The sequence below is a fragment of the Varanus komodoensis genome, unplaced genomic scaffold (assembly GCF_004798865.1).
Source record: "Varanus komodoensis strain SLA01 unplaced genomic scaffold, ASM479886v1 scaffold1, whole genome shotgun sequence".
Lineage (NCBI taxonomy): Eukaryota > Metazoa > Chordata > Lepidosauria > Squamata > Varanidae > Varanus > Varanus komodoensis.
In genome coordinates this window covers 28,975,255-29,001,833 of record NW_025335268.1, presented here as the reverse complement: position 1 = coordinate 29,001,833, position 26,579 = coordinate 28,975,255, and the positions used below count along the sequence as shown (strand labels likewise).

Sequence of the window (26,579 nt, the reverse complement as noted above, 5' to 3'; positions counted from 1 at the left end):
CTCCCGTGGCTGTTAAGCTGAGTGCAGGAACACGCTCGTGTAAGCCGCCGTACTCAATTCTGGTACCCTCCAAATGTGTTGGACTACAAGTGCCATGCTCCCGCAGCCAGCCAATGGAAGACTACAGTTTGGGAAAGGAGAGTTATGAATATGCAATTTACGCTGGCCTTCGGGTAGAGGTTGGTTTGCTGTGGAGATGTACCTCGCCTTTCAAGTTCGTTGCAACCTGAAGTACGTTTAGTGGTGTCTTTTTCCTTTGAGGAAGCCTGGAATTCGAAAACAGATACTGACAAAAACGTGAATATCTTCTGCGACCTTTTACACCACCATTTCATACAATCCTGATTGTACGAAAGTTGTGCAGTATCAGCTTTTCAGAAGTGACTACCAGAGAAATGCATTTGCTGATGAGATCCGTAATTTTACAAATGCAAACAAAAGAATGCTTATAGATTAGATGCCATCATGTTACCAGTTCGGAAGTATAACTTAAATTGCAGACTTGTTGAAATCAATATCGATCTTGAACGGGTCAGTTACTACTTGTCTTACTCTTTTGACATTTTATATTGTGATCACAGTGTGATTACACTGTAATTGTATTGCTTGTTGATATATTCTTTAAAAGTTTCTAAAATGGATCAGCTTCATATGCAACCCATAAAAACCGAGGAGCTGACAGTTCTTACAGTTGCTTTGAGTAAGTTGTTTAAAACAACTTTCAATCTCATCCCCCATTTAACACACACATTGACACCTGCCTTGTTAGGATAATAACACTGGACTATATTGCAGGGTTATCAGAAGCCAAAGTCTCAGCTTCAGCCATATTGTGTACTGTAAAGTGTTTTCATTATACAGCTGTTGTCAGCCACTAACTCTCATGCTCATTCCGTTCCTGCAATCCTGCACTGCAAGCAGTGGGGAAGGATATATAATAGTTAAGGAGCTATAGCAGTTACATTATTTATATTGTTTTTCCTTCTTCTGGTCATTATTTTCCATTCCAGATGTTGCTGGCAGATCCGGTCTCTACTTGCCTTTCTTCTGCAGTGCATTATATAGTTTGTGAGGCTGGATTTGAGATAAAATCAAACCCTGGTATTAGTTGCATTATATCTGACAGTGGTGAGGTGTATTGGAGAGTGATCATAGAACATGTACGGTATGAAGAACCAGGTGTGTGTTTGCTCTAAATGGCATACTTATTGATTATGTAAGACTGCAATAATAAGCATGCTCACCTGGGAGTGAGTCCTATTGAATACATTGGGACCAATGTCTCAGTAAACTTACACAGAGGGTTGCATTGTGAATAGTGTATTTTATCCACATATTGTTGGGCAATCATCATTGTCTAATTCAGTATCAATAATTTTTAATCCTCCAATCAGCTAGGGATGACAATCTTTCCCCAGTTCCACTTTATGTTGCAGAACTGACACAGAAATGGACCTATAACACAGTCATCTGATTACATTCTTGGGTCCCATACCTGTACAGCATTCCCAGATTTTGTACCTTGTATGTTTTTTTTTTCTGGAAACACCTACTTGGAGCATAAAATTTCCCTAGAAGCTATCGATTTTTGTCACTGAGGTGTCTTCATTCCCCATATACAAACCATTTCATGTAGTTAAAAAATGTCCCATGGATTTTCCCAGTGATTGAGGGATACAGGTTGAATAATCCAGGTATCAGTACTCTGCAATAAACAATAGGATTTAATTGGGGCCACAGTGGGGAGGCCATTTACCTGACCTGAGGCAGATTTCTTATGGGGTTAGAAAAACACCACACACACTGGAATTTTGGATTGCAACTTTAGGGAGAAACAGTTGTTTTGGAACTTGATGTTTATACTTTATAAAATATGAGATAATTGATACTGTGCCTAACTGACATTTTCTTGTTTTTAAGATCAAACGCTGGATTATGTAGAAAGTGTGAGATCTTTAGGTCCTTTATGTGAATCTGTTCACTTGCATTTACAATCCCTTAACATGAAACAATTTGAAGACCAGTTAATGTTGTGGTTCCAATGGACAAAATGCCCAGAGGTAGGAAAATAAATTTTGCTTGAATGGAAAGTGAAAATGGGGTGGAGCTGGATTCATAATCTGTATTTGTTATAATGCCACCATTGTATATGACATTATACAGGGTGACATAAGCAAAAGCATGGTGTTTTACAATTGAAATATCAAATGGGGAAGGCAACAAAATGAGAGAAAGGGAGAACAAGTGATGGAGTTTGAATCCTATGTTGGGCAGATTTTAACATGAGTTATCACATTCTGGCTATGCAATGCATGTGTGTTGTTGAAAACTCCACATTGACTGTACCTGTGAAAAGGACAGAATGGACACTGTTAGTAACTGGATGTTTCTGCACAAACATTTTGTATTGATGCACCAGTGTTTGAGAAGAGAGTGTTATATTTCTATCTTCCATATAGTATGAAGTTTCCCAACTACTACATTTGGGATTTAGAGACATTTCAAGGGCAAAAAGTCCCCACAACCACCACCTACTGGAAATGGGGGGGATATACCAAGAAAAAAAGCATAAATCCTTGGAAATTTGACAAATCTTAACATTTTGAGGATCTAAGAGGAGCTAAACATTTCAAGTATTTTGACATCTAAGAATCTTAAGCTGCAGAACAGATATCCAAGGAAAAGTGTTCAACCCAAAGCTCAAGTTTATTAGAAAGCACCAATCTATGCCGTATAACGGGAGAAGATGCTATTTTCACCCACTCCACAAATGTCACAAAGAGCAGAGACACATCTCAAAACAGACAGAATGCTGAATGTTTTCTCAAGACCTAAAAAACAGCAGCCAGCTGAATCCAACCACACTGGTCAAAAATCTGGAAGTTATTCAGAGCTAGGCAGAAAGGGAAACTTCTGATATCTGGAATGCCCATTTCCTACATCCAGAACAATGTGTTTTTTAAGTATAATAACTGTTTTCCTTAAGGAACCTATCACCTGTTTATTCTGGAGTATGGCTTTTCTAAGGACTAGTAATTTTCTTACATCTGCATTGGGACTGTTTGCATCATCCAGTTGCACCTGACGCAAAGATGTGGCAAAATTTCAATCTTTCGCTCCCTCTCCCCTCTGCCTCTCCCTCCCCCTCTCCCTCCCTCCCTCCCTCCCTCCCTCCCTCCCTCTCTCTCTCTCACACACACACACACACACAAGAGAGAGAGAGAGAGAGAGAGAGAGAGAGAGAGAGAGAGAGAGAGAGAGTGTTTTGGCAAACCAGTTCTGTGGTTTACCGAATTACAGGGAACCACATGTGAGTACAAAGATAGTTACATACCAAACACCATCACAATCACTCAGGACAGATTTTTTTTTCAGTGTGAACAAAGTTATGGTGACCTGTTTAATAGGTAGACAAGGAGGACAGATGAGGGGACTGGGGCGGGGTGGGGTGGGGCAGGGGGCAGCCAAGCAAATAGCCATTGTGTTGTCTCCATCAGTGGTCTAACTTTTAAAAGGAAACACAAGGAGGAAGCCCTCCTCATGAGCAAGAATTTAAATGGAAAGGATAGAGGAAGGCTCTTCTCAAATACACCGTGTGAAACGGTAATCAAGGAATACTTGTAAAATGTTGTTCTAGCCCAGATTATATTTGTAAGGTTTCTTCTGTTCCATTAATGTAAATGTGGAAAAGGTGATTCATATGGCTACCCTTGATTTCCCTTTCTTCCAAACTATAGATATTTCTCAAAATGTTTGATGCTATAAAGAGTTCACATGCTACAGCAGTTGCACTGAGCTTAATGAAGCTTACGTCCTGTTTGGAACGCGCTTTGGGTGATGTAAGTGCCAAAATCTTAGACATTGCCAAGATTTGGGCTAACAAGTTCTTTTTGTACTCAAGAAGGCTATCTTTCACTTCCTTGTGTAATAATCTGACGCTCACTGATTGAATATAATTACCAGCTGCTTTCTACTTTGGGGTATGGTGAATGAATGCAAAATGAAGCAAGGCTACAACTTTCTGTGTCTGGAGGGCCTCCTGCCCTGCCAGATGTCTGATTGTTGCGCAGGAATTGAGGCCCTCAGGTTCTTCCACTGGTGCATGCAGCTTTGACACTGCCTTCCAGGAGGGCAAGACAAGGTGTGGCCAGTACCACTTGCTGCCTTGTGGAGAAGGAAGAGCAGCAGCAGCTCTGAAACTGGGTGCCAAAAGAGCTGCATACAGTTGGGCTGGTCTTTTTCTTCCCTGCTCCCTCTTGGCACTGCTCAGTAGATGCTGTTACTGCTGCATGGGAAGAGAAGGGATGAAGTGGGGCAAAGGGAGGGGAAGACTTCCCTTTTATCCCCACTCCTCTTGCTCATGTGCAGAACCTCTGCAAGTAGACAGCAGAACAAACCACAAGCAATCCAACCAGTTTGATGAATGGTGGGGAGTTAAATTCGGGTGGAGGATTAGATGACCATGAGGCCCTCTAAGAGTCAAATGACCTCAGGGGACACAGACGCAGCCCTTGCCGTCAAACCCTGGCCAAAATGGTAGGTGAAAGGCACACCTTGTGTGTTGACCAAGACCTAGATTCGCTGTGCACGGTGATTCTGCTGTTGGGCTCTTCTACAGCATTGCTGCCCAACTGAGTTGAGAGTTGGAGGAGCACTCCAGCCATCACCTCAGCTAAGGGCTCTGTGTCCAAGCCACATCCTCCCCAATGGGAGGGCCAAATTATTAAATGACAAAGGGCTTAACTGCTATAAAAATAACTCTACTGCTGTTAAAGTAGCCACTTCTCCATAATTTTAAAATATTAATATGATGGCTGCAGTGAGAGTCTTTCTTGTTCCATTCCTGCTGTCATGAATAGGAAACCGTCCCAAGACACCAGTAGTTGGACAGTCTATCAAAGCTTTGAATGAATGAATGAATGAATATTCAGCTAGGCTTTTCCTGCTCAGCCAAAAGTTAACAGCATTCTGTTCTACATAAAGTAAAATGCTTTTTGTGTTGCTGCTGCTTCTTATTTTCCCCTCCTGTCCTCTAAACAGAAGTGGCAGTTGCCTTTGTGCTGCATGGAAAAACTGTCAGGAAATAACAATTTTGAGCTGCCTTGTGAAACTCATTCACCAGGAGAAAAGGTTCATATGATTTGAATGCTGCTGTGAGGAACAGCATCCAGAAAATAGAGACTTTTATTGCTTATGGAAAATCCCTGCATAGTTCATCAAGAGCTCCATTTTAATTAACTGTCAGCAAGACATGGAAAACTGAATGCCACAGTCTCTGGTTTGCAGATTTGCAATGATTCTACTGGGAAGCGATATGCCACATATGTGGAAAGTCTTCAGTCAAGTTTAGTGGACTGCATTTGATCCATTGAACTTGGGAAGACAATCATGGCCTTTAAATCAAGGTTGTCATTGTCCTTTCCAGGAGTTTTGCTGAGGTACTTCGTTGACCACCTTACCAAAACATTGTCCAGTGCAGCTTTTTATTTTTCTCCTTGAACACCCCATCTCCAACATGTATCACAAAGTACCTTCAGGACTCCCTTCAAGTTCCAAGCGAGTTTTCCATGTGGCCTGGAAGGCAGACTGAACTTTTCCAACTCTAAAGCCTCTTGCATGTGTGAGTCCTCTCTTGCCTTCAGTCCAGGCACTGGATGACCAATGCAGCATTGTTTCTTATCTACTACTATTCTATGCAGCTATTCTATGCTACTCCACTTTTGCAGCCTCACAGCTCATGCACATACTCAGATGGAACTGATTTCAGTAGAACTTATTCCCACATGTAAGTGTGCCCAGGATTGCACTGCATATCCCTTTGGCAGGAGCATCAGCTATATCATCTTAATGCTTTGAACCTTTGGTGTTAAAGATACTTGGGTATGATCCTAACTGCTTCATAACCTCTCACCTCTAGGAGAGCATTAAAGCTTCAATTGTTTGTTTCCTTTAAATTTATTTTTAAAGCAAAAAGAAAACTTTACCAAAAATTTTAGCAGGCAAACTGAAGCATTGACAGGAAATTAAAGTATATCGTTTTGATTCCTAGGTGTTCTTACTACTTGGCAAAGATTGTCCCTTTCTTCTAAGAGACTTGCTCGCTTCTCAGGAGCTGGCTTCAGTATTTGGACAATCAGTGGTGAGTGGCTGGATGTAGAAATTCATACAGCTTTTATTTTTGTTTCAAAAACCTTTTATTTCTATCAATTTCCTGTTTTCTACAGTGTCATTATACCTAGGGCTTAGATAACTGCTGCATACACAGGAGGGCACTAATTGTGATGGGGCTTGGCTACCTCACCATGGCTTGTAGTAGTCAGTGCGGCTTGGCTTTGGACCTCATGGCCTGTAAGGATTCTTTGTAGGGTATGAGACATGTGTGTATAAATGGCAACCTGTCTCCTCCAGTCTATGGCACTGATACTATTTCAAAGTCTAAATGTTTCCTAAAGGAATGTTTCCTAAAGTAATTCTGTTTTGTCCAATTAGATGGATGTTCTCAGAGTGTTCATCGGATCTCCAAGAGGTCTAAATCTTCGCAATATCTTGTGGCATGGATTTGCATCACCTCTAGAAATTCCTGTGAAGTAAGTCTTCCAGTTAAGTCAGTTCTTTTGGGTTTCTTCTTCTTTCTTAAGAGTCTCCATAGGAATAACAGTGCAGTTGGAGTAGGAGAGGAATGCTGGTTTAGCCTTTGAAGGGTTATGTTGCTCATATCCCATTAAAGCTTGATTGTAAATGGGATGGCAACCTTGCAGCTATCTAGTGCTTACACTTTTTGGGGGGAAAACCACCAAGTTATGCCACAGCTGTTGCTGTGCAGGTTACTCATGCTAGTGCCACATCAGTGGAGTAAGTAGAGCTGCAGTGTTGAATATTGCCCTTGATCTTTTATCTCACCTTCTCAGTCCTTGCTTCCATCCCATCTATTCCCCATTCTTTATCATTTTTGCTGAGCTAATGTAGATGATACTGCGGTATGGGCAAAAGGTGATAAAAAGACAGCAGAATGCAGGGAAATCACTATATAAGCTTAGGTTATATAAAACTAGATTTGCTCTGACTGTGGGTTATTTAAGAAAAATGTTCTCAACCTACTATGCCTACTATTTCCCAGTGGGAAAGATATCACTGGTATTAAGAGCATCACAGCTCCCAGTTCTAGACGTAATACGCAACCATCATGACTGGTAGCTAATGATAGCCTTTTAATGGTGCGTTTGTGTGCCCATGCTTCGGAGTTCTAACCTTGCTGTATGCCCTGTTTCCCCAAGGTATTCCTCTATGCTGCTTTTCTTAACAGCAGGCTTGGGGCAACTGCTGAAGAATTACCTTCTGCAAACACAGTCCACTGTAATTCATCGGACTTATGTATCCTTCAGTAACATACAAGAACTACATGTTTTTCCAGGTTAAGTGTGTTATGGCAAATCATTCATGCTAGTTTAATCTGTTCTATTATGCTATTATAGGTTTTCCTGTTCTTCTTACAAGATGGTTGTCCAGATTTTCTTACAAATTCAGTTTCCTGTCCATGAATCATGGCTACTGAGTATGCAGAGGTCCACTGTAAGGAAGGACCCAGCATGCACTTGTCAAGGCTTTCCAGCTTTCAAGGCTTTCCAGATATAATACTAGCTACAAGCTAATGTTGGCCTTTTCCATGCTGTGTAGCACTAGAGCACCACCTCTGATTTAAACTTGGGAAAGATCCTTCTAGAAGGAAGCCTCTGATCTTGGAGGCTTCCAGGTATGTAGAGCCCTGCCAAACTACTGCTGGTCAGGTAGCATTTGCACCTCTCTACCCTTGTTTTACAAAGGTTTCCTCTAGACAAGAAGCTGGGACCATTTAGAGAGGGTGCAGTGCTAATGGCTGGGCCAGGACTGGAGAGGCCCTAGCATTTCTCTCTTGACCTTTCCTGTCCACCAAGATGCCCTTTTGTCCATCCCTCTCCCTCCCTCTCTTTCACTCGGAAACAGTTGGTCTGGCCAAAGTCTCATCAAACTCACTATGACTGAATAAGCATGCATAAGGTTGGACTGTCAAATATTGCAAGGATTATGGAAATACAGTCAAACTTGGACTTTCACAGGTTTCTCTTTCATGGGTTTGAGTATTCATGAGCTTGCCATCGATAATTAAATGGAAATGTTTTGGGAGTTTTGTGGCCTACTGTGGAAAATTGCAGATGACGCATGCAGACTAGAAAATGTACAGAAAATACTAAAAAGTTTAGCAACTCATAAATGCATAAAATATATACCTTATTAATCTGTTTTATCATTTAGTACCATAAATATATAAACAAATTTATTATAAAAAAGTTAAATTATGTAAAAAGTTTCAGTACACTAAAGAACTGTGGGCTATGCCATGCTCTTTTCTTTGCTCTTTTCTGGGCACTAGCCAGCCTCACTCAGTGTTCGTCTCTCAATGTGCAGTGCATTTCTTGCAACTCTTTGCATATTGAAGTGCAATAAAATATCAACTATAATCCATGGGTCCAAAGCATAGTGCTTCTGAAAGTGCTTCCAAGAGGCAGTGAAGACCTTACAAGAAAGGGTTGAATGATTAGATATGCTTCATACAGTGAAGTCAGCTGCTGCAGTTGCCCATTGTTGACCATTGGCTAACACAGAGAGAGGGAGGAAGAGGGAGAAGTAATCCAGTACATGTACTGGAGTATTTAGAGTTAAGGTTTGGGGTAGGGGCTCAGTTTTTCCACATTCGAGGGGTCCTGCACCCCTAACCGCCATGAATGTGGAGGTTTGACTGTAGTATTTCCAATTCATAATCTTGTCCAAGTGTATAATTCCCACTCATCTAAAGATGTATGCACTTTGTCACATATGACGAAGAACTATGCAAAGCTTTGCACAACATGTTTATTTCTGCTGTTTTGTAGATCTTAATCATGAAGTGTTGTCATTGGCTGAAGAATTAGTCATCAAATCAAATATTGCATTAAGAACCATGCAGCCTTTTTGGATTGCTGCACTAACGGCATTCAGACAATCCAGGTAATCTCCGTAACTTTTCCCTAGTCTCTTTTAAAAATTTATTTTATCAGTTTCAACACAGGTGTAACTATACAGCATTCTAGGGCATCGTCTGTTATTTAGAGGGTTCCACTTGTCAGAGGCTGCCACATCTGGCTTTTATGTAAGAAATATAAATGCCCTGATGTATAAGCAGCTAGAAAAATCTGTCCTTTTCCAGCAAAAAGACTGAAGAATTCTCTGCACTCTTGATACAAACATGCCATGTTGATCTTTAGTTTAGCCTAGTGTTGCCTGTGGGCTTTGGGATGCCAAACCACAGGGTTCCCCTTTGCCCTAAGCAGCCACTTGCTTGTCCCATGACTTGTAAGCAGAATGAGACTGGTTCAATAGCTGAAAGGCCAATTCTACACACATTAATGCAGAAGCAAAGTTTCCTCCTTGTTAGCACCACTTGCTCTCTAACAGAGGTACCCATACGATTGCAATGACCCTGCAACAGCTTGACCCTGCAATCCTTTGCATATTTTACTTAGAAGAAGGCACTATTGAGTTCAATGGGACTTACTCCCAAATTGCCTACAAGGATTAGAAAAGCAAGCCTTCTTCAGAGTAACTAAGTGAATAAAAGTAGTGAATCAAGTTATAAAGGCTTATTTGGGAGTTAACAGGGCAAGCAGTAAAAACAAGCTAGGCGGGGTAAGCAGACAGAAAAGGGGCGGAAAAGGAAGGTGGACTGTGCAAAAAACTTTACTTCACATTGTGTGGGTTAGTGCACAAATTATGCTCCTTTGTTGCAGCTTGGAGTGCAGGATTTCCTGCATTACACTGGTGAGTTTAGCAGTGCAATTGACTCATTTGCATTGATTACATTCCCTGAGAAAAGAATTGCCAGTGTATTTCCTTTCCTCTCACCTGAACACATTGCATTGTGATGGAGTAACTGGGCTTCTCCTTCGGATGTGATAAAATTGGAATTCTGTCAATTATACTGGGGAGTCTTCTAAAATATTAGGTAATGCAGTGTTCTAGAAGAACAGATATTGTGAACCTTCACCCTTTTTAAAAGGTTGTATTTTTCCATACCCGCCCCCGCCCCCGAGGGTATGGAATGGGCTTCCATGGGAGGTGGCTGAGGCCCCATCGGTAAGGATGTTCAAAGATAGGCTGGACATGCACATGGTGGGCCAGCTGGAGCCAGGGGTCAGACGAGATGGCCCGAGAGCTCCTTCTGACTCACCCTATGTTTCTTTGTACTTTTTCTCCCATTGCATATTGCTTCCATGCCTAGCACCTTTAGTGCAGATATGTGACTACAATGCAAGCACAGATGAGGCCCATTCTTGATTAGAACACATTGTCTTAATATGTTTATGAAAAACACTAGATTTTCATGACAGAGGAAACATTTGTAGTGCAAATTAGTATTACTGTATTCTTTCTTTCAGGTATGCTGACTGTGTTATACTGCTACTTCCTCAGTTGGAAAGTGGACTCAGATTGCTTTTTACAAAATGTAATAACTGTCCAAACAGACTAATGACAGCTGAGGTGAGAAAGAGAGTGTGTGTTTGGTCACTTATCTCTAGTTACTTTTAGATGATAAGATGCAGGAACCCAATTCAGATGTACATTTTTCATCTTGTTAAAGAATAGTTTATCCTTCAGGAACAGCCTCAGTTAATTTATATGTAATTTACATTGGATACTTTAGTTGGTGCAAAATAGAGCAGCCAGGTTGCTGATGGGGACTGGGCATTATTCTCACATAACCCCAGGCCTCTACCAGCTTCACTGGCTCCCCATTGAAGTCTGGGCTCAATTCAAGGTGCTGGTTATCACCTATAAAGCCCTTAATGGCTTGGGACCTGGATACCTAAAGGAACGCCTTCTTCCATATTTGCCCTCCCGCCCCTGAGATCGGCAGCATAGGCCCTCCTCCAGGAACCCTCCGTGAAAGACATTAGGAGGCTAAGTACTCAGAGGAGGGCTTTCTCTGCAATGGCGCCCCGTCTATGGAATGTGCTCCCCAGAGAGGTCCGCCTGGCGCCATCATTATTTGTTTTTCGGCACCAGGCTAAGACCTTTCTATTTAAACAAATATCATCTATAGGTTTTAATTTGCAGCCAGGGTGATCTGGATTTTATTTGCACTATTTGTATTATGTTTGTTTATTGTATGTAAACCGTCCCAAGGCTCATGTGATGGGACGGCATACAAAAATTCTAACTAAATAAATAAACCACATTTTCCACAATACATTGTGCTCAGGGCTGTACACAAAAACATTATACTACATATGATACAAGAACTCAATGGAATTCATTTAAAACATGTAAATGAGCACAAGGCATGGCAGTAGGTCAGTTCACAACGCTCAGTACCAATAATCTTAACATTATTCAAACTGAATAATTTACTAAACAGTCCATGTTAAGAGATACCTCATCCACATCAGTCTCAAAGCAAAAAATAAAAAGGGGAAAGAAAAACATCCCATACAAAGCTTGGGCAGCAGAAAGAGACCCTCCTCTCTTCAACTTCAATGTCAGATCCCAGGAGGGACACCTGCATACCTGTGACCCTTCCTGGCCGTCTCTTTGCAGCAGATCCTAGGAAAGGCAAAACAGAAAAAGCTCCTTCCTGAGCAGAAGGCCTCAGATTGGGCTAAAGGCAGCACAGACACCTTCACCCAACCCAAATATATGTGTAGTATCTGCTCTTGTATGGAGGTTCCTAGAGCCACAGGTGTGGCAAGGCTGGTGGCAGCGGCCGAGCCCAGATGGTGTAAACAGGCTTTCCCCTTGCCACGTTCCTGGGAATGAATCTGGCAAGACCTCTCTTAGAATTCAAGTGTGTACAGTTCTGGTCACTGCATCTCTAAAGGACCTTGTAGAGACAGGAAGGGTACAGAAAGGGGCTGTCAAAATGATCCAAGGGCCGGAGCAACTCCTCTGTGTGGAGTGTTTGCAATGCTCTAATCCAGCAGGGCTCTTCTTCTGTTACTCCTGAGACTATGTGTCCATCCCTCCTGCTACCTCCTAGGAACATAGGAAGCTGCCTTATACTGAGCCTGAGCATCGGTCCATCTAGTCCAACACCATTGACCTTGAGGAGTTTGCTTCCCACACCTGGGGATGCCAGGAATTGAACCTGGTGCCAGTGCATGCACCTGCTCTACAGCTTAAATTACACTTTCCCCTTTACATCCAAAATAGAGGACTTAGTTTTAATGTCAATGTACTAATCAGGATCTCAAACACACAACTGGTGCTTTTACTGGTATGTTTTCCCATAGAGAAATCATACTGGTATCCTATAAATATGAGCATGTTTTTCCTTGTGGAGTACATATCAGCTCAGAGCAGCATGGCAGACTGTTTCATTTGGTTCATAATCTATGATGAAGGCTAGAAAATGCTTCAAGTCAGGATGGAAAATGGCTGGAGAATCAACATTGCTCAGATAGTTCTCTTTTTTTTCTCAGCAATGGCCCAATAGCTTTAGGTTTGAGGACCTTCTGCACTTCCCAATTAAGAGAGAAATCAATAGTTCTGTGCAACAGTGGAACTAGATGTTCTGTCCCCAGCAAATGTTGAGAGTTTAACTGTGTAGTATTACTAATTTCACGGTACTTGTTGGGATAAAACTTTTTTTAATTAGCAGAAGGCAGAATTCCAGCCTAATGATGCACAAACACTTCACAATCTACTAGTAAACATAATTTCAGTATATATGTCAAGTATAGTTTATATTATACTTTCCCCAGACATGAAAGATTATAGATAATGTCTGTCTTTTCTGTTCTAGTCATCTTCTTTGTACACCACTTTAGATGAGGTAAGCTAACTATGTAACACATAGGAGTATTTGATACAATGCTATAATGGTCATACAATGGTCACTGTTTTCATAGTTTGACATGTCATTTATTAAATTGAAATGCAAGAAAAATGAACAGTGCCATCCTTCAAATATAAATCTGTTATAAAACCTTAGAGTAACACAATAGTCTGAGAATCTTTTCATACTATTGGAATGGAAAATCATTATAGCAGTAGGGGAAAATACTTGTACTGAAATCATGAACCTCTTCTTTGTCAACTCTGAATCCTTTCCTAAATAATGATATCCAGTTAAGTCTGAGTAACTGGATTAGATAGGATCAGACTTTCTCTGGTCCTGAAATGCACTATGTCAATCTGTGCCCATCCTGGCTTGTTAGCTCAGACTCCAATATGCAGTTGTTAAATGAGGGGAGCAATGGGCAGTGGTGGCCCAAACCCAGGTATTTCTGGATGAGACTGATTACTAGGATGCTTTTCATAATTGCATCGGATCTGGTGTTAGGGTGGGGACTATCCTGGTTGCCCCAGTGAATGACCTACACCAAGAAATTATGTGGGGACCTCTTGGTTCTTCCAGACCAATCAGCAACTTTAAATATTAAATTTCATATAAAATTTCATAAAATGTATGCTATCTCTCTTTAAGGATGGGAGTGGGAGGTGAGGGAGGCATCATTGTGCCATGTCTCTGGTCATTTCTTGATGGTGGGTTTCAGAAAGCGGTGTTGGTCCCCTTGATTCCTGGGCTGTAGGGTTCCACAAGGTTCTATCACATCCCTAGATAGGAGGACACAATGTAAAATGTAATCTAGATGAAGAGGTATGGTTGTATAGCAGCAGCTGTAGAAGTTGTCTTGGATGGGTGGGTATCTAGCTAGCTAATGCAGGAGCAACCTGAACGTAGTAAAGGAGATATTAGTTCTCCATTTTGATTTCCCTTTTTGTTTTCACTGAATTAAAGTGTATCGCTTTAACTTGGAAATGTTGCACCATGTTGTATTTGATATTATTTACCAATCTTTCTTTTTCTCTTATGTAGATACTAGCAAAACAATTGAATAATGAAGAAACCAATCAGCTCCTTTTAGTTCTTGGTGAACCAACAATAGTAAGATCATTGATTTTTGTTCTTTGAACAGAACTGGAAATACAGTTTCTTTCCAGGGTTGCACATCCTGTACATACTAAGCTGGGTCTCACCTCTCACTTATTCAGTAGATGCTTCATAATAAGGTCATTTGATTTTATAATGTCCATGTTAGGATCCTGATCTAGGGACTGTTTTAGAAAGCTGACCTACAAAATAAGCACATCTTCAAGTATAGTAGTACTAAAATGCTTCAAATAACTCACCCACATTGTTTTCTGTGTAAGTGGTTTGTGGACTGAATATTTCCAGCATTGGCAAGCTTCTTATAAAATAAAAAATAGACTCATTTAGTATGAATGTAAAATGGTAATAACGGTTTTAACCATTATGGTAATAAATCATTATGGTAATGGTTAAAGCTGAATGGTTTTAAAGCCATTCAACTGAGAATTCTGTTTGTTAACTTCCTAACAAGTTTAATGTTTTGCAAGAAACTATTTTAAGTGTGTACCTACAAATATATTGCAACAAGTAGAAGAGCAATGTTTCTTGGAGATATGGCAGTTCCTAAACAATAAAGCCAGTTGGCTGGTTACCATCATGGGTAACTAGCCATGGTGGGTTCTCAAGCTTGGCAGATGCAGACTACTTCCCTCAGGGTGGCTTGTTCTGAGGCAACAGTCCACCTTCACAATCCATGGCTTGTCCTAGGAGTTGTTGGACCCAGGATAGGTTGGCATGTGGCCACCGTCAATGACAGTCACTCTACCAAGTGCCAAGTGGAACGATCCCTCCAGCGATTGTGAGCCCTTGTGTGATCACTGGGCTTTTTTCCTTTTTATGAGAGAATCCTTTCTGCAATTTCCAAATTAACAGCCAGGGCACCCCCTTCAAAGTGCTAAAGCAATACATTGGAACAACCATCACTGGTTCACCACTTACTCTTGTTTCATGCAGTGGGCAAGAAACAGTGTATTATACAGCTCTATAAATTATCGTGGAAGTTTTTGGAAAACAGTGATATAAGCTGTTTCGTTTCTGTTTATGATTCTTTAAATTCCTATATTTCCATTATTTCTTTTACTATGCGGAATCTTACTTCGTAAAATACTAGACTTCTATTGCCTTACAAATATTGTCCACTGCTCTAATAATAAATGGAAAAAAATTATCATTACCAGTTTGACATAGAATAAATATAGCTAAAGAGGTTTCCATATCTGTATGCACCTCTTAACGTTGGAGATGAATGACAGATGAATAATCTGAACAGATTAACTTCTTGTAGGCCACAGTCCAAAAAAGGAACACACATATGTCAGAACCCCAAATGCAGCCACCTGGTGCTTCTATCACATCACTTTTCGTGACTACAAAAAGACAAGACACTATTGCACTAATAGGTGCAATCCTATTTCAGTTTAGGCAGAAAAAATGCTTATATTTCCCATGGGTAGGGTATGCTGGGAACTGGAGGCATTTTTCTGTCTAAGCATTTATAGTATTCTACCCTTAATGGATTTTCTATGGCACAAAATAAACAGAAGAAGCAGTGAGAAAAACACAGAAGGCTGTGAATGATGTCTGGATCTCCCATAATATTCCATGCATGAAACAGGGAATTTTCCTACTGAAAACCTCTTCTGAAAGTATTCTCTTTTTTGTGTGCTGCAGCACAAATAGCAATCTGGGCTCCAAGTTGGTTTTCTCTCCTCAGAAATACCCTTCTTAGAAGCAAGACTATAAAACATCTAGAAATATCAGATCTAATAAAAACAAACAGTCATCAGGAATGGTGCTTCTTGTCTTTTTCACGTACTTGTGTAGGAATTTCTCTGGGATTTCCTGAACCACCAAGAAGGTCCACGTGTTAGAGATCGTCTGAGCCATGGAGAATGCAACTTAAATGATTTCCCAAGAGCAATAGGAAATTCAATTCTTGCATTTTCTATTACGCTTTTGTGCAGATTTTCCAAGACAGATACTGCTGCCATCCAGGTAGGGAATGGTCTTGGTTCAGTAACACAGTTTCTAAACTATGCTGCTTTAGCTTTCTATTCCGTAATCTTTTCGTATTCCAGGCAAGCATTATTCCCCCTCTGTTATGTAGTATATAATTGCAATGGGTTGTTGTTATTTTTTTAACAAACATCCTGGCAAGGCCCCAAAGGGCTGGCCATGCCTAAATTCCCCGCTTTGTACTCAAAATCCTTTGACAAATATGAGGTGAACCTCATTAGCTAATCACTAGTAGGCTGAACAGTTTCCCCATACTTTCTCAAGAGTAGGGAGATTGTCTGAGACATTCTGAGACATTCTCACGGAAGCCCAAGGAGATAATTCAGTGTCACAGGTTCTGCTCTTACCATGAAGGACCCTGAGACCAGACAAGCAGCAAGATAATGCAAGCAGATGCTTGCAGCCAGAGATCCTTCCACACCTGAAGGAAAGGTCATGACCTGCCCTGCCCACCAGACCAACATTACATTTTTTAAAGTTAATAATTCAGTCATGGATCTATGGTGTTGTGCCTATTTTGATCTCTTTCCACTGTGTGTGTGTTTTCCATGTTGCAAACTACTTATTTATATGAGTAAACTCTCTAATAATGATGTGCAACTAAGTCCCCTGATATTATCTAGTACCATTATATTCAGTAGGACTACTTGCACTACTGTTTGCAGAAGGACTTAATTATGGTTACATTTGTGTAATATATTTTAACTGCTTTTTAAACCAGGAACACCAATTCCTAAAACCACTAATATGCTGTGCAGAGTGCTATTGTTCCCAGTTTCATCCAGTAGCCCAACTTAAGAAGCAGGTTTGTAGACTGTTTTCATTGTTGCTGTTCACAAGTGAGTTTGTCCCATCAAGCTTTTAAATACTTCTTATTTATGCTTATCTTATATAAGTATGCACATACATATGAAAGATATACTCTATACTTATATAGAGAGTCCTATATATAACTATTGGTGCAGTTTATAACCTTAAAACTAAATAAATAATACTTCAGCTGAAACAGCCGTAGTTTCCCACTTCAAAGTGTTGTTAAAGTGACTGGTAAAGTCAAACATGCACCTATAAAAATAAAATAAAATAAAATAAAATACATCCCAGCACAGTCTAGAAGTTTCTGTGGAACCCAGAGGGCTCTATTGGAAGTTACAAAGATGTTTAATTGGAATAGCTTTATATTACTTGTGACTTCAGGTTTGTAAGATCAGTGAAGACTCATTATTAGATCAAAGTAGCAGCTTGGGTTCAAAAGAACAGTGTTTAATAAAGGTCACATAATTAAGTTTCCCCATCTTTACTTCCCGCAGCTCCTAGCAACATGTGTAAAGGTAGTCATGAGGTTGTGGGAAAGGTATGGGATTTAGTGCAGGGGTGTGAGGTTAGCAGAATTGGAGCTCTTTCCTTGCATAAGCTAGAATCACTCTCCACTAATATTAGATACTCTTTTAATCCAAGCTGTTGTGTAAGATCCTTAAATAGCTCACTTAAGAGACATGATTAGTCTGATTTCTATATAGGTTTGTTTTTGCTTTCTAGGTGCTGAAGTGTACAAAAAGCATCAGTTCATGGTCTGATCTTCCTCTAGTGCCTGAAGAGCAAGTTCAGGAAATTACAGAGTAATGCCTTCCCCTCTCTTTCTTTTTGAGGCTGCAGGCAGTAATGAAGCAGTGGGTAAAGAATTCAGTATGTTTAAGATTGCTTGCAAGCCTTTGTCCTATAATAAATCTAGACACAACCAGGGAACCATTAACTTGCTAAATTTCAAATCTAAACACCAACCTGAAAAAATAAATACATGCATATTTTCTTACAGACAAAAGTTATTCACAATCTGATGGGAAAATGGGACATTTTCATAAAGCTGGAATAACAAAAACCTGAGCAAAATTAGGTTTCACAGATTCATTTCTCTGTTTCCCAACCTGATACTATCTAGATTTGTCAGACTGCAATTGGCAATTACTCCGCCCAGACATTAACCAACTACCTTATCATAGGCCTGCCTGTTTTACAGGTTGAGGGCAGGGATGCTTGAAATGCAAGATGCTTTGATTAGATAGGTGAGCTTATGTATTTAGATTATCTCTCTCATCTCATCCTAAAGGCTCAAGGCAGGTCTCAGTGAAAACAGCCTCTCCTCATCTGTCAAGTGTGTTGTCACTTTTAACACTTTTGGAGCTCATTAGAAATCTAAGGTTTCAACATAGAAAATTGACAGTGAACTCCGCCAAGGATGTGATTGGTATTGATGAGATATTATAAGGGATTTAGAAAACTAAATATTTTGATCTTGCTATTTGATGGCTTTTATAGCCTAATCTATTAAAATTCTTCCAACTTTTTTTTTTTAAGGTCTGCAAAAGATACTGGTGATGTTCCTTGTATTTGTGTGGCTGCTGATATTTTTTCTCAACTGCAACCCTACTTGCCTCCAAATATCAAACTTACAGGTGAACCTGTGAACAATCCACTAACAGAGAAGTAAGTTCTGGAACATTTTCTATGCTCTTCATCAAATCTGAAAATATCCTTGTATGACCTTTATTTTTGTGGTGCTCCAAAGATGCATTTCTATTAAATATGAAGGCAATCTCACAAGAATGTAAATTTGAGTGGTAATGATGCCATTTTCTCAAATCCTTCAAGTAACAGTGTAGAAGATTGGGAGCAGACCATGTACATGAACACAACCTCCTCTCCTCTCCCATCATACACTCAACTTGACAGAACTTTTTTTGTGTATGCCAAACAACATCTGAACTCACAAATTGTGCTTTGAGTCATTCCTCCAAACCAGGATGACAAATTATGGTTTGAGGAAACATTTTAGATTAACTGTAGTTTAGTGTGTTGGCATAACTGTAAATTGTGGCTAATCTTAATAAACTAGTGAAAACAAACCAGCTTCATAAACTTTGGCTTGAAGTTGGCATATTTCCACTAAACACAGCTTTGGCCCTAATTAGTCCACAATATGACAAGAGATTCTTGACCTGGGTACCAAAGGCTATGACAGTATCTTAAAATACCATGCACACTCTTTGGATAATTCTATTTTCCTGCTTTCTTTATCATTATTTGAACCTTAAAATAGTTAAGGTTCAAATAATGAATAGTTTCTATTCTGGTAATGATTGCCACTTAAAAGTCAAATGGAAGAAATGATTTTCCTTTTGAATGGAAGTACTTTGTCGTAGCTGCAAGCTGATCCAGGGCAGTCAGGTTGAATGTGTTTAGTTCTGTTTTGCTGCAGTTTTAAAGAACACTGGAAGAAGAAGAAATATCTTTTGCCTTCCAGGTTACTGGCTGAACTGTGCAGGAAGCACATCTGTCTCCTTTTCTGCCCACGACGTGAGCTAGAAATCACTGCAGTGCTTCGCCGGATAAGCACCCAGTGCTATCACATATCCTGCCAAATAATTTCTACTTGTGAAGCTAGATATAAGCAGTGGATAGACAAGTCACTACGATCTCGCCAACGACACAACTATCTGCGCATGAGAAGAAGGTGGGGGATTGTTTTATTTTTAAAGGAATGAGAATTAATACTATCTAAAAATCAATTGTTTTTAAAAACAATTCACTAAACAAATTCCACTTATTACTCAAAACTATCTAGGCATAGTGGGTTGAACCAGACTAGGTTGCAGTGCAGTCCTATGGTCCCCAGGAGAATGTCCTAGAGCAGTGATGGTGAACCTTTTGGAGACCAAGTGCCCAAACTGCAACCCAAACCCCACTTATTTATTGCAAAGTGTCAACACTAAACATGAAAACTGAGGTTCTAGTTTAGAAAAAAACAACTCACTGCCAGTCCAAGCAAATCTCAATCAATCTCTCCCTCCCTCCCTCCCTCCCTCCCTCCCTCCCTCTCTCTCTCTCTCTCTCTCTCTCTCTCTCTCTCTCTCCTTGGAAGCGCACTGACCGGCCATGCAAAAGCTCGGACGTGTCTCAGTTAATGAGTCACAGCTCGTGACTTCATTGACTGGTGCCTCTACTTTCTGAGCATTCGCTTGGCAACTAAGTGCACCGTTATCTGACGCTTGGCTGTTGGGGCGATGCTGGGGTGACTTGGCTTGCATGCCAACACAGAGGGCCCTCCGTGCCCGCTGTGGCACATGTGCCATAGGTTCACCACCATTGGCCTGACCCAAGCCTGGTGCATGCCTCTAACCCTAATATAGGGGTAAAATACCATTGAAAGAGGCAATTTTGAAGAAGCCGAACTTTAGTAGCTTTTCCTGCACAGCTCAACATTTCTGCCCATTCTAAACACATTCCAACCATCAAAATCCTGCCAGGACACCTCGTTTTTCTAACTCTAATCCTACCTTGGTGCACACCCCTAACCCGAGTATAGGGGTAAAGTTCCTTTCAAAAGAGGACGATTTTTGAGAAGGCTTCCTTGAGTAGCTTTTTCTGTGCAGCTCAACATTTTTGCCCATTCTAAACACATTCCAACCATCAAAATGCTGCCAGGACACCTCGTTTTTCTAACCCTATCCCTATGCTTGTGCACATCCCTAACACTGATACAGGGGTGAAGTTCCATTGAAAAGAGGGCAATTTTGAAAAAGCATTCTCTGAGTAGCTTTTTCTGCGTGGCTCAACATTTCTGCCCATTCTCACATTCAAACCATCAAAATCCTGCCAGGACATCTCGTTTTTCTAACCATAACCATACCCTGGTGCACACCCCTAACCCTAATATAGGGGTAAAGTTCCATTGAAAAGAGGGCGATTTTGAAAAAGCCTTCCTTCAGTAGGTTTTTCTGCACCACTCAACATTTCTGCCCTGTTTAAACACATTCCAACCATAAAAATGCTGCCAGGACACCTCATTTTTCCAATCCTAACCCTACCCTGGTGCACACCCATAATATATGGGGAAAGTTCCTTTCAAAAGAGTGCAATTTTTGAGAAGGTTTCCTTGAGTAGCTTTTTCTGCACCACTCAACATTTCTGCCCTGTCTAAACACATTCCAACCGTCAAAATCCTGCCAGGACACCTCATTTTTCTAACCCTAACCTTACCCTGGTGCACCTCCCCCAACCCTAATATAGGGGTAAAGTCTATTGAAAAGAGGGCAATTTTCAAAAAGCCTTCCTTGAGTAGCTTTTTCTGCGAAGCTCAACATTTCTTCACATTCTAAACACATTCCAACCATCAAAACCTTGCCAGGACACCTCGTTTTTCTAACCCCAATCCAGTGATGGTGAACCTTTTAGAGACTGTGTGCCCAAAATGCACCCCTAAACTCACTCATTTATCGCAAGTTGGCAACACTACAATAAAACCTGAAAACTGAGGTTTTAGTTTAGAAAAAACAACTCACAGCCAGTCCAGGCAAATATATATAGATATCCTTGGCTGTGCACTGTCCGACCATGCGAAGGCTCAGACGAGTCGCAGCTTGTGACATCATCGCCTGGCACCATTACTCCTTTCTTTGCATGCGCACGGCCCCTATGCATGCTGTTATCCGATGTTCAGCTGCTTGGGTGATGCTGGGGCTACGTGACTCGCATCCTGACAGAGAGGGCTCTGAGTGCAGTCTATGGCACGCGTGCCATAGGTTTGTCACCACTGTCTTAGAGGTGTAGGTTTTTTCAGACCCCCTGCATGCTGTAGACATTGCTAAGATTTTGGGAAGTGGGCTTCTCAATCCTATCACTCCCTTTGCCACTTCACAGACATTGCAGAAGGAATCACAGGGCCTTCTTTCCATGGTCACAAAAGCAACCTCAGATAACTTCACGGAGGTCAAAAAAGGAAAACTCCAATGGGTCAGGTGGGGAGGGGAGGGACTGGGATCTTCTGCATCCTTGTATCTTTCTCCAGCCCTGGTCCCACCCCCCATCACATGACTCCTCTGGGCATACTGAAAGGACCAGCTAGAGGAAAAAGTAAACAAAGGAAAATGAAAAGATGAAAATTACCTCTATTGCTCTTTCTGTCCTACAAGCAGTAGCCCTGTAGAGTATAGGAATCTTGGAAGCTTCCAAGAACGGAGGCTTCCCTCTATTGGATGGCAACCCAATAGGGTGGCACCCTAGCGTTGCATTGAATTCTCATAAAAAATCTTGTGAAATTGAGAGCCAGGGAATTTATAAGCATGATGCAGTTATTAGAATGTCAGACCAAGGGTCCAATTCCTACTCTACCAGGATGTTGGCTGACATCATGGCCTCTCATCAACCTTTAAGTTAGCCTGTCTCTCAGGGTTGTTGTACATGGTTCTTCCCCACATTTTAACCTCACATCACCTTCAGTTCCTGGGAGGAAAGGCAGAATATACAAGTCATCACTTAAGTCTTGACTTGTGTGTCCCATTGGTTTAAATGGGATAGAAGTGTCTCTTGCTTAGTTTAGCTTCGTATGAAACATTTATAGCACATAATATGCTAGTGTGTGAAGCTTGTGCTCTTCAATCACAGCTCTATGTTTCTGAGTGCTGCTGGAAGCATTTCTTACCCTGAAACTAAGCTCAAAGAGGAGATGAAGCCCTCATGGACCAGTGTCCCATCATAGGTGTGGAAGAATGCCAAACTCCTTTCTGAGGATGCATCCCTCATAGTTTGACCATAAGCTACAAAATACGTTCACTTTTCAGACTTCTAGCAATCAGAGTATTTGGAGCTATATGTATATCAAATTTAGCTTTCTAGCTAGTGCAGGAACATAACAATGCTTGGTGCACATTAGACCCCCTGTCTTTTGGGAGATATGTACAAATATCCTTACTGCCAGATTATTCTAATGCTCTTGGGGTGATGGACTAGACCTGTAATAAATTGGGAATTTTTTTCTGCCAGCAAGTAAAGACCTCAGATGAGATAGCATGCCCTGGTGTTCTTTCATAAGTTAGGATATTCTGTTGACATTTTAAAGCAAATAGGTTGATAAATACCCTGAAGATCAGAGTGTAATGAAACTGGCTAAAGGGATATGAGCCAGCATGGATATGGAAGAGAAAGAGATTTTCAGATGGAAACCGTGGATGTCTCTCCTGACAAATTTCTTGAGCAACATATTGTAGAGCAAAGTAACTTCAACTTCATCCTTTTAATGTTTTACTTAATTTAGATGTATGGGTTGATTGTTGATTCCAACATTCTTTTTTTTTTTGTTCATTTTTTTCTTCTAGTATTCGATTTTTATCTCCAGTCTTACAACTAATTTTAATCTTGATTATATTGGAACTAATCAATATCCATACCATCAATGAAAAGAATGCCCCTGAGTATCAACAGTATCTCAAGTGAGTACTTCTAGCTGGAAGAGATTCATGAAGCTGCTGCTTAAATCCACTGATTATCCCCAGTGATTTATAATTCTTTGCATACCTTTATTGGCCATAATAAGATGAATGCGCTGAAGTCATTCTTTGATACACCTCCAGTATGACATCTCTATCTATGTACTGTCTTATCTAAAATTATTTCTAGGACACATGTAAGGGTGCAGTTCTCTGAAACTGCACACAAAATAGATACAGATTTGTATCCATAAAAGGATTTTTTTTTTATTTTGGATATAGATTTTGTATCCATAAAAGGGAGGATGCCTATTAAAATAATAAAAACAAAACTCACCAATTAAAACTAAAATGCCCAGGCAAGGGAAGGCCAGTGAAACCAGGTAAGTCATCATAGTGTTACTGATGACCTGCACAAAGGAGGCCTGATGAAGCTCTGATAGCTATGATTCCAGAGGTGCAGGACCTTCTGCCTTCTGCTTGCCAGTTGGTGGGCGGGTGACAAAGGCCTCTCCTGATGACCCCAGAGTTCATGCAGACTGATAAAGGAGAGGGCACCCCTTCAAAGAGCTTGAGCCCAATCTCTTCAAGCTTAAAACCTGCAGTCAAAATGGACTTGGAAACACCCTAGCAGCTGGTGCATCCAGCTCTGGTATTGCTGTACACTAGTTGTAGTTTGAGTTTGTGAAAGGACTCTGGACCTGAAGGTGAGTAACGTGTAGCCATTGGGAAACGTGCACCCTTGGACTAATTCCATGTAGTTTTGGTCTAATGGCAACAACCTCTGCATGTGGCCAGTTTATCTCTCTGCTAAGAGTGAACTGTCCACTCTTAGAGATGGAAATGGAGAAGGAGATGGCAGGAAGAGCAAAGTGGTAACACTCCTGCTTTTGGCTCTGGGTTCACCCACTATTGACATAGAAACATTGAAACAGAGCGAGTCAGAAGGGGTCTCCCGGGCCATCTAGTCTGACCTCCGGCACCAGCCGGCTCCGCTCACGACATGCCCACCATGTCAACGTCCAGCCTATCCTTGAACACCCGCACCGATGGGGCCTCAACGACCTCTTGTGGAAGCCCATTCCACACCCTCGGGGTCCTGACTGTCAGGAAGTGCTTCCTGCATCCAAATTGAACCTTGGTTCCCTGAGTTTGGCCCAAGGACATGAAGCCCTTAACAGAAAAAAGGTTGGCTGGGATCCTGCTGCACAAGGAAAGCTTTAAAAAAAGTCCTCCTGATAGAAATCACACTCCCTCCAAGTTGCTCTTCGGGAGGAATAACACTTTGGGGACTACAGCAGGGAGGCTGGAGTTGCTCCCCTCCCTGGACTGAACAGTTCTGATGGCCTTCCCCTGTAGCTCCTGCTCTTAAAAGAGTCGAGCCAAGCAAGCAACTTGTAAATTTAGTGTGTGGTACCATTTTAACTGTAACTTTTCTGTTTTTTAAAATATGTTGTATATTGGATAATAGTTTTATATTCCTTCTCAGTTTATTAACTTACTAATTTATTATTTAATCATCTGCTTTATGTATTTATTTTATTTTTATTGTTATTAATGTTAGTGATACTACTGTTTTATTGTATTGTTGTATTTTATTCTGTTGATTGTATGTAAACGACCCAGAGAGCCTATGGCTAATCAGGTGGCATATAAGTCAGATAATAAATAAACACAGCACAGTCATGCACTGAATGCCTCTTGTGGATTTAGTCCTCATCTAAGGCTTCAGGCCTCACTACACCAGTGAGTAAGCTCCAGGGGCATATTTCCGAGTCAAGAAAGGATTGCATTGTATGTGCTCTCTTCCACCTGTTCCATTAAGTGATTCAATAGTTGCCCTTCTGAGATTTGATAACTCATAGAATATAGAGGTTTACAAGCATTTTCCACTGGTTTTAGAAATAGTTTGCAGTCATGTTCTCATACTTGTTTTCCCTTTCCTGCTCCTCCACAGGTTTCTAAAGGTGATATTGCAGTACACCGAAAACTTGGTGACCTACACAAGCCTGGAAAAGAATAAATGGGATGAAACAATGGAGCTTACACAGAAAGCCTTGCTAAAAATCAGAACTTTCTTAGGGAAGCATTTAGCACTTGTGCAGCTAGCTGAGCAAAGGACATAATCCTTATCAGACCTTAATGGGTTTCTTCAGTAGACCTTTTTGTTTGTCTGCTTTTTGTGAGATCAAAATTTGAGATTTTCTGGGTGTGAGAATCAACAACACCTACTCGGTATTCATGTATTTTCTCCATTACGATGAATAATCAGATTTTCTGAGCAAAAAAAATAGAACAGTCAGCAGTAAGAATCATCCCAAATGCTGAAATGGACCATTCTAATGTATTCTTTTTAGAGGAACTTGAGCTAAAAAATAAGCAAGTCCCCTATTAAAATATGTTGATTCTGTACTGTTTTTTAAATCTTTGATTGAGATGAGTATGGCTGATTTAGGAGAAGTGAGGTGCCAACACTGGTTGAAGACAGCATCCAAGGTTCCTAATACCCCCCACGAGAGTGCACTTGTTTGCAATGGGTCCATTAACATGAGTGGTTTTTGCCCCAATCCTAAATACACTTATGTAGCTGCCAGTCCAACTGATGCTAGCTAAATCTTTCCCTAGCAGAGGTAGAATTGTGTTTGAGCTATCCATTGACATCAGTATTTAGGAAACTTCTCTTTATTGTACCTGCTTAGTTCACCTGTAACGCAGATAAAATTCCATATGCATACCCTAATTTGATTTAGATACCAGATATTCTTTAATCTTCTAATCTGTCAAAATCACTCTTCTGCTATTATAAATTTGAATCATATTTAATCCCTAAGGAGAGGGGCACATTAGCCCTGCCCCCTCATGTGTTTTTGTCACCCCCTGCTCCCTTTAATCCGTCCACATGACCTTGGACAAGATAGTAAGAGGATTTCTCTTCCCAAGCTTCCTGTAGCCTCCAGACCAGGCAGTGGCTTCAGGAGGGGAGTCAGCAGAGCTTGTGGAGGTTCCCAACCCATTTTAGCACTCCGATGTTTTGTAGCCTTTACAGTTAAGTGCTGCTTTTATGAACTCTATATTGTTGTTGCGTATTTGTTTAGCTTGTTTTAAATATTGCTGACTCGTTCTTTGCTGCCTCAAGTTCCATTTCAGGGAAACAGATGGGGTATAAGCATTTATACTAATGCTTTTTAACAATTCCATGCCAATGAGCTCACTAACCTTCCGCTGCTGGACTGCACGAGGGAGAAATGGGGTTGTAGTCACTTGTAACTGCCGGTCTTGAAGTGGCTCTGTGAATCCTCATGCAGCTCTCTCCTGCCACTCACTGGAGAGGTGTGATGGGAACTTCCGCAGCAGTGAGT

General features: G+C 40.9%; 1 protein-coding gene across 3 annotated transcripts; it reads left to right on the top strand.

The window, feature by feature from the left end:
* Nucleotide 1: 1 nt before the first annotated feature.
* ERMARD (ER membrane associated RNA degradation) lies at nucleotides 2-25,630 on the top strand. 3 transcript variants are annotated; one of them, XM_044420975.1, is made up of 18 exons: nucleotides 2-531; nucleotides 1,011-1,179; nucleotides 1,921-2,060; nucleotides 3,738-3,839; nucleotides 6,050-6,139; nucleotides 6,490-6,587; nucleotides 7,275-7,411; nucleotides 8,907-9,021; nucleotides 10,449-10,551; nucleotides 12,812-12,841; nucleotides 13,889-13,957; nucleotides 15,767-15,937; nucleotides 16,680-16,763; nucleotides 17,498-17,577; nucleotides 18,314-18,442; nucleotides 19,260-19,469; nucleotides 23,110-23,223; nucleotides 25,178-25,630. In XM_044420975.1, the coding sequence occupies exons 1-18, from the start codon at nucleotides 466-468 to the stop codon at nucleotides 25,344-25,346; spliced, it is 2,076 nt and encodes a 691-aa protein (XP_044276910.1). In that variant the 5' UTR covers nucleotides 2-465; the 3' UTR covers nucleotides 25,347-25,630. The 3 variants fall into 3 exon arrangements, with proteins under 3 accessions (XP_044276910.1, XP_044276919.1, XP_044276926.1); XM_044420984.1 differs by lacking the exon at nucleotides 12,812-12,841; XM_044420991.1 differs by lacking the exon at nucleotides 1,011-1,179 and having other exon boundaries at nucleotides 494-531.
* Nucleotides 25,631-26,579: the final 949 nt, after the last annotated feature.